We start from the raw sequence: 15,300 nt of genomic DNA on the forward strand, positions 1-15,300 counted from the left end.
ATGTCTACGACATGATTACTAGTCCATAAAAATATGCACTGGCTGTTACAGTCATGTTGTACAATGTAAAACATGATGACAGGATCATGTCTGGACAGAACACCTCCACGTTTTCAGGGTGGGGTTTAAAGAGCTGCATCAAGGTTGCTTTGCAGGAAATGACGTAGTCGCAATAGTCCTTCAAATTAACGTCACCCTGCTCTACTCGAGGGAGCAGAACATCCATCATACTGTATACAGCATGTTTTCATATACAGTTAAGTTTCACATTGCCCAGGTGAAATTTAACACAGACACACCTTCTTTTGTATAGGTGAACATTTAACCTTTTTTCAGCTCCAATAACGTCTCCTCACGCTAAGAGCTTTTATTTTGACAGTCGTGACAGGACGTTCTGTGTCTCTGCAGTCAAGCGTAGCTCGGGTGCGGAGGAGACGTCGGCTCTGCTCGGACACATAAAGAAGGGCACTAATGGTGGACAACCGTTCCACGACTTGACGTTTTTTTCTGGGAACCGGCTGTATGATTAAGTTACAATCTTCAATGAGTAAGCATATCCCAGTAAGTAACATTCGTTCTTTTTTTAAAAAAAATGTTATTAATCACCGCCGCCGTCTTTTTTGAGACAGTTTCCAGCCGTTGGCCTCGTCAAATCACGGCCTACTTATTACAAAGGCGCTTTAAAACGTAACTATTAGCGTTTAATTATATTATCAGCTGAAGTTTAAAGATCGAATGTTATTTTTACAATAAATACACTTTTGTGGACGGCAGTTCTTGCTTGGGAAGCTGCTCGGGCTGCTTCCAGCTAGCTATAGCTAACTACCCGCTCCCACTCTGAAATTGTGAAATTTTTATTTTTTATCAAGGTGAGACGGGATGTGTTTTGTTCACCGTGTTGTCGGCTGTAGGTCTCCTGTGTGTTTTTGTACGAGGCGCCATGCTTGTCATGTACTGTTTGTGCTGGCGCCCATGAAGCGCCATCATGGCGCTGCTCTCTCTGTCTCAAAGGACGCCTCGCTGTGCTCACCTTTTCTGCTAACAATGACGACCATTTAAAAGAAAATACCCCTGCTTGCTGTGCTTTGTAGCCTCAGGCGTGTTTGTGTATGACGTCCCCTTTTTGTCAGCCGCCATGTTGCCAGATGTAGTCTAAACCGGTCAATAGCTGATTACCCAATGACGTATTTACGTCATGTGAGCTTCGGCCTGGCTGTCAAAGTTACACGTCATTTGGAGCTGCGACCTGCCTTTTAAATCTCGGCTTCATTTAATTAATCACTGGCATCTTGAAGAGCTGGATGACACAACTGCTGGCCGCTGTGACGGCATATGTTTGGCGGGATAGCTGCGTGACGCCATCACATGACGCCACGGGTCACGCTAATTACTAATTTTCTTAACCACCTAAACTAAACCAAGCTTGGCAAGTTGGACATGCGTGCTACGTCACGAACGGTAAATCAACACGCAGCGGCCACTTCATTAGGTACACCATCCAATGACATCCAATACAAAACATCTGCGACAAGAAGATAACGTTCACGTTGAATGCTTATTGGATGTAAGCATATCTGCTGATGTGTGTGTGTGTGTGTCATGAGGGTGTGGCCTATGGAGATCAAGCTGTGCACAATTAGGCAGTTTCTATCAGATTTTTTTTACTCTGAAAAGTCCGTCAATGGAACAAGTCTTTAGGAGGCACTCTTGAAATTGTTTTTTTCTTTTATTTTGATGTCTGACAAACAGTGTGCAATTGAAACGCTATCAATTTAGCCTACGATAGGGATTTTAATTTCATCGCAATATTTTGTGGTGCTGACTCAATCTTGTGCGGCCAAACTGGGAACGACAAACTGCAACACGTCGTTGATGTAATGTAGCGTCCAGACATGGGGAATTGATGCGATTCGTTATCGCATACGTCAGCAGGCAAATGAGGAGCCTTTGTAATGGTTCTATGTAGGGGTGCTCCAATCAGGGTTTTATGTTACTGATTCCGATACCGATCATTCATAAAAGACATTGACCAATACTGATCACATGGATTAACTGTAAATTTTGAATTTATTAATGAGCGCTATTAGCCAGGGGCAGCATGTGGGGGAAGTTAGGACAGTTTAAAGCACCCCAAGAAATAGGTAACTATTTAACAATTTAAAAAAACTGGCGGGCCCTACTAGACATGGGCTGGTATGAGATTCAGACGGTATGATAACCTTGGGCAAAAATATCACGGTTTTGTAATTTCATTGTATTATAATTACAGCTGTAAAATGTGTTTTGAAATCTTTCTTGAAAAGAAGAGAAAAAAGTTCTCTGGACATTTTTAAACAATAGAATAGACTATGATGGAAGTGGAACATGTATTTAAAATAAATAACGATAACAATTATTTCTAAATAAATAACATGCAGTTCTTGTTGTCACAAGTTTCTTCCTAAAACAAATCAGAACACAGATAAATGTAATCACTGGCTTAATCATTGGCTCAAAAAAAGGTCACAACATGAATTAAACTAAACAGCCAGGCGTACAAAATGTCCTTGATTTGCATGTTGTTCCCATAAATGTCAGTGAATAAGGACTTTCAAATAAAGACAGAAGAGTTAAATATGAATACTGAATGAAGTGAATTAACTGACCAAAAGAAGAAAAAGAAAATCAACTGTATTTCACGGGTCCACTACAACTTTTATGACCAACTCATACCCGGAAGACGATGACATCACAGACTGAGTGTCTTTATCCAGTCTTTATCATTAGAAGTGCTAAAAAAAACACACATCCATATAAAGCCTGCTGTGCTTCAATCCTTTTTAAACGATGTAAGATAGATATGCCGTCCAGAATGGAAAAACTTGCTAAACGCAGATCGATGTAGTTGAATCGTAGGAATATAAATCGATGCATCGATGTAGTGAATGAATCGTGACACCCCCGTTACATAGCGTGGTGAATGTGCAGGACACAACTTGTCCACAAGTGTTTTGGAATTGTTGGATTGTGTATTTGCTGAGTTTTTATTAATTTGCTCACGTCGCCAAGTTTCACGTCCGTTTCCGGGTCATGTGGGTCAGCGCGGCCATACCGGTGGAATGACGAGTTCTGCCACATAGTGCTACTGCACAGGCACATAACAAGGAAACCTGTTGTAAATGGAGTAAATATTCTATATGTGCATCCCTTTTTAAAGGAATCTTTCACATGAGTACAATGTTTTCATTTAATAATGCTATATTAGTCTTATCATTTACTATACGTCTTAAGCCGTAATGTGTAGTGTCAGTACGTGTTTGTTTACACTACAAGCGATTAAGCGATGACATTTGCGATGTACTTGGTTACTAAATTCACGTTAACATTGAAAATGTAATAAATAGTATTATGTGCTTACACATTGAGCCATGTGAAATCCACACGCTATGGGATATAAAACTCTGAGGGCACACGTCTTGTCACACGGGTGCCGGTTGACGCAAATGGCAGCTAGCTATGCCGCAGTGTTTAAGTTGCCTGACTTTTGGCAACACAGCTCATGCCTGTGATTTTACCACATTGAAGTCCAGCTCCAACTGCGAGGAATAACACATGACTTGACAAAGTATTTCCACATAGTGGCCATATGAAACTGACTTTTTTAGGTTCCTCCCATATTTAGTTTTTTTTTCCATTTACATTTTTTTTTTAATTCTGTTTCTTTTTTACCTTTTCCCCTTATTTTATATTTTATAGTGTGCGTGCTATTTGGGTTAGTGAAAACAATGTCCACTAATTAAATGCAAAATCCTTACATTTATTGATGCAATACATCATTGGCCCATTTTGCCCAGTATTTGAGAAATGGATGTAGCTTGGTGAACTTTTCTAATGGGATGTCAGCCACAGCACACATTGCTACACAATCTCAGTCACTGATATTCACTAATTCCAACCGCGTTATTATAAGATATTTTTGACACACTTATTTTGCGTACAGGGGTCTCTACAGACTGTACAAAGCACATGTGATTGGTTTTTGTGATCGTACGACGATCAGGTACTTTTCCACAGAAATGACTGATCGATCGGCGCATCCCTAATTATAAGTTATATGCCAAAAATGTATGGTTATACAAGTGGCTGCCGTGTATATCGCAATATGGATTTTAGGCCAAGTCACTAAGCTGATGTTTGTTGTGTCACAGCAGTTCTGTGGTGTTCTGGGTCGCACATTTATGGAGTTTCTGAAAGGCAGTGGAGACTACTGCCAGGCTCAGCACGCCACCTATGCAGACGAGTGAACTGTCACACTTGCCAACCATCTAGACTCACTCGAGCCTCAGGAGGGAGCCCCCGACGTCGCCAGGACCGGGACGCCTCCCAGAACCAGCGACAACTCGGCCTGGATGGGGTAACTTGACCACGACCACGGTGGAAGCAGCCCGCTTTCCTTGACCCTCCCTTCCCCCTTTTCTTGAGTCGTCCACACCTGGTTTGTTTTGCCCGGAGGATTCCCACCTCCGCATTCACCTCCGAGCCGAACGGTTTACATTGGCGCCTCTCCTCTGCGGAAGGCATCTTGCTTTCTGTCGCCATGGCGCGCATGAATAGGCCCGCGCCCGTGGAAATCACCTACAAAAACATGAGGTTCCTCATCACCCACAACCCCACCAACGCCACCCTCAACAAGTTCATCGAGGTGAGGTCAACGGTAACGTTATTGATAGTGTGAGGCGGCGTTGTAACGTGTTATGTCGCCACAGGAGCTGAAGAAGTACGGTGTGACGACGGCAGTGAGAGTGTGCGAGGCGACCTATGACACGACCATGGTGGTCAAGGAGGGCATTCAAGTCCTGGTGAGCCCATCACCACAAATGTGCCTCCTCACTGCCATCCACATTGATACACATGAATCCAGCACGCGTGTCCTTGCTTAACTTGGCAATAAAGCAGCTTTCACTATTTGACTTTGACAATAGGACACGGACAATTATTTCTAAAATACTACACTTTTCATGTTCACTGGATGGCAGAAGATGTTAAGTCACATGACACACACACACACACAGTGGTGTACATTTTTCTTTGACATTCGCCCTGGCATGTCTTCTGTTTTGCTTTCCAAGAAAATGTTGTCACTTTTCCCTCCTCTCCAGGATTGGCCGTTTGACGATGGAGCGCCTCCGTCCACCCAAATTGTTGATGATTGGCTCAACCTGCTCAAGCTGAAATTCAGAGAAGAGCCTGGCTGCTGCATCGCAGTGCACTGTGTGGCCGGCCTCGGCAGGTCAGCCCCTTCAACCGGTCGCATTAAATAAGGGTTTTTCACAATAAGGACGACGACGACTAAAACATCAAATTTTCCCGCAGAGCTCCCGTCCTGGTCGCCCTCGCCCTCATTGAATGTGGCATGAAATATGAAGATGCTGTCCAGTTCATTCGCCAGTAAGGCTGCTGCTTCATCTTCTACATTCTGTCCTTTTAATGATGTTCCATTTTCTACATGTTGAAATAATAGAGCATAATCTCACGTGCAATGTTTTGTCAGGAAGCGTCGAGGAGCGTTCAACAGCAAGCAGCTCTTCTACCTGGAGAAGTATCGTCCAAAGATGCGTCTGCGCTTCAAAGACTCCAACAGCCATCGCAACAACTGCTGCATTCAGTAGAGCCAGGCCCCACCCCCAAGCCCGCCCTCACTCTTTCTGTCATTGTGTTGAAGTACTTTAGTGTCCTTCAGGCTCAAATGTTTAACGATTAGGTTTTTAAAAGATAAGTGTTGTGAGTGTGGAGAGAAAAGGAAAGAAAAAAAAAAAAGTATCCCAAAGATTCGGCCGCTCGTTTACATTGCCTGAGACAGTGCTGGCTTGACACGGGAGAAGACGTGCACGTTGCCTTCCTTCACATCACATGGTCGCTCCATCAATGCCTTACAAGCAGCTGGGGCCGTGCCCCCCGCCGGCAATTTTTCTACTCCCAACAAGAAAATGTTGCCTTTGTCTTGTGCAGGAAGTCCTACACCTCAAACGTGCGTAACTCTTTTTAATATTACAAGCTTACTGTTGCAATTTTGTCCACTGAAAAGTCTAGAACCTTCTTTTTGTTTACTAATTAACTGCCACAATGTGATTTTTAGTTGTTTTTGTTTCAAACTGGACTTCCAACGTCTGCGATATTTTGTACGCCTTTTTCATTTGATGTCCCTAACTTAAGACTTGATCATTTGATGTATTTTAACATGTGGACTATTACGACTAGTTGGCTATTTATACTATCAATGGATGTGACTGATTTAGTACCAGAGCTGCAAACTTGTATCTGTTCACCCAACTTGTGATGATTCTATTAAAGTCATACAATCACCAATCATACCGTTTCCCTCTTTTTTTTTTTTTTTTTATAAACTGCTTTTAATTCAACTGGGGGTTTGAACAAAAGTAGGAGAAATGACTGAGCTGAGTTCAACCAATCCAAAACATCAGGGGCAAACTTGCCATACGCAAACACAGGCAATGGCCAGGACCTTGAGATTTCCAGAGGCCCCATACGTCTCATAAAAACAGATTTTTGTCTTTGTAAAGTACATACAGTTGTGCTCATAAGTATTCATACCCCTGGCATTTTTTTGGTATTTCTTGCATATTTCTTTTCAGATTGCATTTATTCTGCAAAAAATTACATAAAAGGGTTGCACCAGGCTTTCACAAATACAGCATATGCATTTCTGGGGAATTTCATTCTTATTTGTGCTTTATTTCACAAATTTACAAAAAATGTCATGTTCATAAGTATTCATACCCCCTGCTACAACATGACTTAATCAATGGCAAAGCCTTTATTTGCAATTACAGATTTGAGACGTCTCCTGTAGTTAACTACTAGGTTCTGGCATGTTTCCACAGGAATTTTGGCCCACTCCTCCTTCGAAATTCTCTCCAGGTCCTTCAAATTGGTGGGTTTTCTTGCCATGACCTTCACCTTTAGTTCCCTCCAGAGATTTTCGATGGGGTTGAGGTCCGGGCTTTGACTTGGCCACTCCAAAACATTCACTTTGTTTTCCTCAAACCATTTCTTGACTATTTTGGCGGTATGTTTTGGGTCGTTATCTTGTTGGAAGATCCAATGTTGACCGAGACCAAGTTTTGCAGCAGACTGTCTGATGTTCTCCTGGAGTATCTTGATATACTGTTCCTTCTTCATGATGCCGTCAACCTTAATGAGGTTCCCGGTCCCACTCGCTGAGAAGCAGCCCCACAGCATGATGCTTCCGCCTCCATGCTTAACAGTTGGCACTGTGTTCTTTGGTTTGAAAGCTTCACCCTTCTTTTGCCAAACGTAAGCCACGTCTCTGTGTCCGAAGAGCTCCATCTTCATCTTGTCCGACCATAAAATCGACAACCAAAATGCCTCTTCTTCATCCAAGTGACGTTTTGCAAAGTCCAGATGCGATCTTGTGTGGTTGGGTTTGAGGAGTGGAGTCTTCCATGGTCGGCGTCCATTGAGTCCTGCCCTATTCAATGTCCTCTGGAGTGTCTGTCTTGAGATACTGGCCCCTTTGTCACTGAGGCCCTGTAACATCTCCTTGGTGGTGATACGAGGGTTGATGGTGGCCGCCCGTGCCAATTTTCTTGCATGCCTGGCTGAGACTTTGGGCTTCCTTCCAGGCCTCTTCAGGTTCTTCGCTGTGTGGAACACCTTGAACTTCTTAATTATGCTCTGCACTGTGGCTGGATGGACCTGAAAACGCTTGGATATAGCTTTATAACCCAAACCATCTTTGTGTGCATCCACAATGCGAGACCTTAGGTCCTCACTCAGTTCTTTCTGCTTGGCCATGGTGGAAATTCTAGCATTGACTATGAACTGACAGTGACTTCACCAATCCCCTCAATTTATAGGCCCCAGGAATTTTCTGGAAACCAACATGGCTTGGATTTGTTGCATAACAATTCAGGGACTAATGTGACACAGCTTGGGTGCACCAAAATTAGTGAACCATGAAAAACACCTGTCCTTGTACTCCAGGAGGACAAGGGTATGAATACTTATGAACATGACATTTTTTGTAAATTTGTGAAATAAAGCACAAATAAGAATGAAATTCCCCAGAAATACATATGCTGTATTTGTGAAAGCCTGGTGCAACCCTTTTATGTCATTTTTTGTAGAATAAATGCAATCTGAAAAGAAATATACAAGAAATACCAAAAAAATGCCAGGGGTATGAATACTTATGAGCACAACTGTATTACTGTTGGTCTAATTAACGTGCTTAAAACTACATCAAAACGTGTAATCTATCATGATCATTTCGACTGATTCCCCCGCCCTCATGCAATTGACTATTCCATGTTACGTCGCACGTGCAGATTGATTCCGGAAACCGGCAACCAAAACAAAGTTGTTGGCGTGGTGTGGAGGAAGGTGAAGCGGAGTTACCCGAGTGGAATGGAGAAGGCGAGAGGAAAGACACCGTTTTTGTCAAAACCACCGAAGGTGTCAACCTTTTTCATAGTCCCAACCACAAACGTAGACACGAGCCAGACGCTCTTGGCAACAGCCGCGGGTGTGGGATGAAGCTGAGCCTGCGAGTAATGCTCTTCATCAGAAAGATGTGAGTATTGAAGTTGTGAACTACATTAAATGTTGCGTAATGTTCTTATCAATTTTAGTAAAAGTGTTGAGATAATTGACTTGTTTGGTAATAGTAATCCCCCAGAAGGATTTTAAGGACTTTATCTTGCTCAGGACGTAGGATATTTTTTCACACTTGCTAGTAGTACTAACAAGTGAATATATGAAAAAAGCCTTCAATATTAATGTTTATAAACATTCATATCTAAAATAGTTTTGGGGAGGGTGTATAAACATCGCTAAGTAACACATTGAAGACCTTGTGTTGAGGTGACAATAAAACATTTGTCAGTGCAGGACCAGGATGTGGAGGGCCCCAATGACTTGGTTGACTTGGGCCCCCAAATGACGAATACACCCCTGCAAAACATGAGCATCTAGGCTTAATTGGTTGCACAAAGACCAAACCAGACACGGATTAATCAAGACAGGTGAAACCAGTCCGGGATTGGCAACATTCACCATGGCAACAAGAAAGAAGAAGAAAGGCAACAATGTCATAAAGATTCAAGAGTTTTATTGTCATATGCACAGTAAAACTACTATGCAATGAAATTCTGGTTCTGTTCATTCTCCCAAAAGAAGAAAGAGAGAAAACATAAGAAAATTAATAAGAACAGAAGAAACATTAATACCAATAAATTAAGCAACAACAACAGAAGAGACATTAATAAAAATAAATAAATTATTAAATAAATAAATAAAGTGCTATGAGTGTGTGCGTGTGTGAGTGCTTTGTTGAGAAGCCTGATGGCCTCTGGGTAAAAGCTGTTTGCCAGTCTTTTGGTCCTGGACTTCAAACTCCTGTAGCGTCTGCCTGACGGTAGGAGTGTGAATAATGAGTGTTGTAGATGTGTGCTGTCCTTGATGAGGTTGTTTGTTCTTCGTAGGACTCTAGTTTTATGTCTTGCAGTGAGGGGAGGGCTGCCCCAACAATATTCTGTGAGGTCTTGATCACCCGCTGGAGTGCCTTCCTATCACGTGTTGTACAGTTACCGTACCAAACAGTGATGGGGGCTGTAAGGACACTTTCGATAGTGCATATATAGAAGCAACTAAGGATTGTGGTGGACATGCCAAATTTCCTCAGTCTTCTCAGGAAGTACAGTCTCCTTTGGGACTTCTTGATAATTTGTTGAGTGTTGTGAGACCAGCTGAGGTCCTCGCTGATGTGTGTGCCAAGGAACTTGAAGGTTTTCACCCTCTCTACCTCAGTCTCATCAATAAACAGGGGTCTATGTGGCTCCTTTTCCCTTGTTCCTGGGTCAATGATCATCTCTTTAGTCTTATCTGTATTGAGAAGGAGATTGTTATCACGACACCAAGCTATGAGGTCCGCCACCTCTCTTCTGTATGATGTTTCAACACCACCAGTGATCAGTCCGATGACTGTAGTGTCATCCACAAATTTAATGATGCTGGTGTTGTTGTGGGAGGCCACGCAATCATAGGTGAAGAGCGTGTAAAGGAGTGGACTCAGCACACACCCCTGTGGGGTCCCAGTGCTCACAATACTTGAGATGGATGTGCGATTGTGGACTCTGACTGACTGGGGCCTGCCTGTGAGAAAGTTAAACACCCAGTTACAGAGGGAGGGAGACAGGCCAAGTGTGAGGAGCTTATTTGTGAGTTTGTGGGGGCTGACTGTATTAAAAGCAGAGCTATAGTCTATAAATAGCATTCTGACATGTGTGTCCTGGCCCTGTAGGTGCAAAAGGGCTGTGTGGATGGCAGTGTTGACTGCATCATCCGTGGACCGGTTCTGGTGGTATGCAAACTGTAGAGGGTCCACAGTTGCCGGGATGCTCTTTTTGATGTGGGTCATGACTATCCTTTCAAAGCACTTCATAACAATAGGAGTGAGTGCTATAGGGCGATAGTCATTTAAGCAGGTCACGTTGCTCTTCTTGGGTACGGGCACTATGGTGGTGGACTTAAAGCAGGTCGGTACAGATGCTTGTGCAAGCGACAGGTTAAATATGTCAGCAAGCACATCAGCTAGCTCTGATGAGCAAACCCGAAGTGTGCGGCCTGAGATGTTGTCTGGGCCTGCTGCTTTTCGTGGGTTTGTTTTGTTCAGAACCCTGCGCACATCAGCTGATGTCACCATGAGAGGTGAGTCCTGTGTGCTCCCCAAGTCCAGCCACCCTCTCTGCTCATCAGGAGTTTGGGTGTCAAAGCGGGCATAGAACTCATTCAGCTCGTCTGGAAGTGTGGTTTGGCTGGACGTGGCTACGCTAATCCACTGTTGATACTCTGTGATGTGCTGGAGCCCCGCCCACATGCGCCGAGGGTCTGAGGTGGAATAGTAGCCCTCCAGCTTCTGTCTGTACTGTCTTTTGTCCTCTCTTATGGATCTCCTCAGGTCATATCTGGCCTTTTTGTAGTCCTCAGCGGTGCCCATGATTAATGCAGACGAACGAGCACGTAGCTTAGCCCTTACATCACAGTTCATCCAGGGTTTTTGGTTAGGGTATTTTCTGTAATACTTGGTGGTGGTAACAGTCTCTATGCATGTGCTAATGTAGCCAGTAACAGCAGAAGCATATTCATCCAAATCAACAGTACAATCTTCCCTCCCCGATGCAGTTCTAAACACATCCCAGTTTGTGCAGCCAAAGCAGTCCTGAAGTAGTTGATCAGTTTCTTCATTCCACACTTTAACTGCTGTACTTACAGGGGGAGCTTGCTTGAGGAGTTGTCTGTAGGTTGTAAAGGAAGAGGGGCGGGGTTCAACATGGACTGGTCGGTAGTCAATCACAGGGAACATACAGATAAACAATCATTCATACCTATGGACAATTTGGAGTCGCCAATTGACCTAACATGAATATTTTTGAATGTGGGAGAAAATCCAATCACAGGGAGACATGCAAACTACACACAGAATTCTTCTTCCTGCCTGCCACCGCGCGGCCCCTGCTGAAAACATCATAATTAAGATTCCAACTAGTTAATGTTATGTTTGTTGCCTGTTTAACAAAGTAGGAGCATCTGTGAACCTTTTATTGCTTTATTAGCGCATCACTCGCTCGTACAATATTGTAATGGCGGCTGAATAATTGCACGTCAGGATGGCTGTATTCAGTTGGCCATTTATTTTCAGAACCAGAAACGGCACTTACAGATCTGCAGGAGCCTTTTGCTACACGTGTACAAAAGCAGCAACACATCTTTCTCATCTTAATCTACGCCTTTTTCCACCAAACGCTTGCTCCAACCAACATGCTGAACCCGACTGCCCCCTATAGCTCACACACAAAACAGCAGTTGGGAGCAACACAATATACCCGTCGCTACAGTATTTTCAACACCTGCTGGAATGATGCCCTGGGTGGACCAATGCTACCAAAACTACTTTTTGATAACTTTATTAAGTTATACATTTGTCTTTGGCCCCCGTTTCTCCTATTCTTCTTTCCTCTTCTTTCTAAATTGTGCACCAATGGTTTTGACTTTCTCATTTCCGTGTTTTGTTGACAAAAATAACAGCACTTAATTGTCATCTCCCAGGCTAAACCAACTCATATTGACTCACAATTTCCTCTTTTTTATTTCACATTTTAGTAGCGAAATAACATGTTTGAGACTCTTGGTCTGTGATATAATGAATATATTATAATATAAAAAATAAAATATGTTGTAGTTTTGAGCAATTATTGCCGTAATTTACTTTTTTTTTAACTGTATAATTAACCTGAGGGGTGAAGCACAGCGGTGAAGGGAGCCCCCCCAATACGCTATTTGGTTTGGTCATGCGGTGGACATTTGATGACGTCTGAGCAGCATGGGGGCGCAAGTATGCGGCCTGTAAAGGTCGTCTTGGCCAGGTAGTGGAAGGAAGGGACTAATGAGTTGTTTTAATTCAAAATTAAAAGGAGAAGTGGGTGAATACTGTGATTGTCTTTTTCGGTAAGTGTACAGTGGTGTGGAAAAGTGTTTGTCACACTTAAATGTTTCAGCTCATCAAACAAATGTAAATATTAGTCAGTGACAACACAACTGAACACATAATGCAGTTTTTAAATGAAACTTTTTATTATTAAGGGAGAAAAAGTAATTGCCCCCTAAACCTAATAAGTGGTTGGGCCACCGTTAGCAGCAACAACTGCAATCAACGTTTGTGATAACTTGCAATGAGTCTCTTACAGCGCTGTGGAGGAATTTTGGCCCACCCATCTTTGCAGAATTGTTGTCATTCAGCCACATTGGAGGGTTTTCCAGAATGAAGCGCCTTTTTAAGGTCATGCCACAGCATCTCAATAGGATTCAGGTCAGGACTTTGACTAGGTCATTCCAAAGTCTTCATTTTGTTTTTCTTCAGCCATTCAGAGGTGGACTTGCTGGTGTGTTTTGGATCATTGTCCTGCTGCAGAACCCAAGTTGGTTTCAGCTTGAGGTCACCAACAGATGGCCGGACATTCTCCTTCAGGATTTTTTGGTAGACAGCAGAATTCATGGTTCCATTTATCACAGCAAGTCTTCCAGGTCCTGAAGCAGCAAAACAGGCCCAGACCATCACACTACCACCACCATATTTTACTGTTGGTATGATGTTCTTTTTCTGAAATGCAGCGTTACTTTTAAGCCAGATGTAATGGGACACACACCTTCCAAAAAGTTCAACTTCTCAAGACCACAGAGTATTTTCCCAAAGGTCTTGGGGATCATCAAGATGTTTTCTGGCAAAACTGAGACGAGCTTTAATGTTCTTTTTGTTCAGCAGTGGTTTTCTCCTTAGAATCTAGCCTGCAGTTCTTTGGATGTTGTTGTGGTGTCTTTTGTGACCTCTTGGATGAGTCGTCGCTGCGCTCTTGGGGTAATTTTGGTTGGCCAGCCACTCCTGGGACGGTTCACCACTGTTCCATGTTTTCGCCTTTTGTGGATAATGACTCTCACTGTTGTTGCTTTGTTGTTGTTGTTTGCTGGAGTCCCAAAGCTTTAGAATTGGCTTTACAACCTTTTCCATTTGAACTCAAGTGTGGTAAACTACTTAAGTTGTTTTAACGGGGTTGGGGGCAAATCACTTTTTCACACAGGCCCATGTCGTTTTGGATTTTTTTTCACACTTAAATTTCATTTCAAAAATGAATTTTGTGTTCAGTTGTGTTGTCAAAGACTACCATTTACATTTGTTTGATGATCTGAAACATTTCAGTGTGACAAACGTGCAAAAACAAAAAGGGGAGGGGGGCAAACACTTTTCCACACCACTGCATGTACTGTATATTAGGGAGGGGTGTCACAAGATCTCACAAGATTAAAACATGGCAGGATTTCTTGTTTAAAAAAAATGTCTCATGGTAATTAATCACAGAATTAACGACAATGAACTTGATAATTTTGCTGGCCTCAATATATTGCCATGTGCATGGTTTCCTCGGCTCCCGCATTCAAACAGTCAAAATACACTCATCTAGTAAGTACACAGTATACACAGTATACTTATTGAAGTGTACTGACGAAAGTGTTCCATTTGGGACACAGTGTTTGTGTTTGCACTTTTTATGGTTCAATTGCACCATCGCCAGGAGATTTTGCTTTTAATTTGGAGCTGAAAGGTTATGACCTGAGTTGATTGGGTCCAGTAGTTGAGTACTAGAGCAGGGGTGTCCGCAGCTCATTCTAAAAATATAATTTAAGAAGAAAACTTGAGGAAAAATTACGTAACTCTGGTAGCATAATGTTGGAAGAGTGAAGAAAAAAGATGTTATTTTTATTTTAAGACGTAATATCATGACAAACAAAAAAACAAAACAACGAATAAAGTTGTAACTTTTGATAAAAATTAGGTTGCAGAAATAGTTATAATGTGACTAAAATAAAGTCAAAACATTATGGGAATAAAGTCATAATTACAAGATGAAAATTTACAAGAAGAAAAAAAAAGGAAGAAATGGAAAACACCTGTCATTTTACAAGAATGAGGTCAAAATATTAAAAAGTCGTATTGTAACGTCAGAAAAATAAAGGTGAAATTTTAGGGGAATAGCATTGTAATATCATGAGGAAAAGTAAGGTCTTTTTAGTGGCATCAGGTTAAAATAGTAAAGAAAAAAGATATTTAAAAAAAGGCTTAATATGAGAACCAAACAAAACAATAAAGTTGTAATTTTGGTAAAATTATGTTGTTGGTGGTTGACTTACTACAAGAAAGTCAAAATATTATGGGAGTAATAATCATGATTACAAAAGAACATTTACAAGAAGAAAGTTAAAATAAAAAAAAACAAAAATAACAAGAAGAAATGGAAAAAACAGCTGCAATTTTACAAGAATAAAGTAAAAATATTATGAGGAAAAAAGTTGTATTCTAGCAAGAAAAAGTTGCAATTTTATGGGAACAACGTTGTAATATTATGGGGAAAATTTCATTTTAGTGGCCTCAGTTGAAATAGTAAGAAAAGAGATTTTATTTTTAAAGCTGTAATATTATGAGAAACAAACAAAACAATGAATAAAGTTGTCATTTTTGGAAAAATTAGGTTGCGGAAGAAGTTCTAATGTTACTACAATAATGTCCAAATATTATGGGAAAAAAGTCATACAAGAAGAACATTTCCAAGAAGAAAGTTGAAATTAAAAAAAATAAACAAAAACAAGAAGAAATGGAAAAAACAGCTGTAATTTTACAAGAATAAAGTCAAAATATGAAAAAAAAGTTGTATTCCAGCGAGAAAAAGTTAT

General features: G+C 41.7%; 1 protein-coding gene across 1 annotated transcript; it reads left to right on the top strand.

The window, feature by feature from the left end:
- The first annotated feature begins 4,538 nt into the window (after positions 1 to 4,538).
- Positions 4,539 to 6,364, top strand: ptp4a1 (protein tyrosine phosphatase 4A1). Its single transcript, XM_054780192.1, has 5 exons — positions 4,539 to 4,681; positions 4,746 to 4,838; positions 5,139 to 5,269; positions 5,353 to 5,427; positions 5,531 to 6,364. The coding sequence occupies exons 1-5, from the start codon at positions 4,577 to 4,579 to the stop codon at positions 5,646 to 5,648; spliced, it is 522 nt and encodes a 173-aa protein (XP_054636167.1). The 5' UTR covers positions 4,539 to 4,576; the 3' UTR covers positions 5,649 to 6,364.
- Positions 6,365 to 15,300: the final 8,936 nt, after the last annotated feature.

The sequence above is a fragment of the Dunckerocampus dactyliophorus genome, chromosome 6 (assembly GCF_027744805.1).
Source record: "Dunckerocampus dactyliophorus isolate RoL2022-P2 chromosome 6, RoL_Ddac_1.1, whole genome shotgun sequence".
In the NCBI taxonomy this organism is placed as follows: Eukaryota; Metazoa; Chordata; class Actinopteri; order Syngnathiformes; family Syngnathidae; genus Dunckerocampus; species Dunckerocampus dactyliophorus.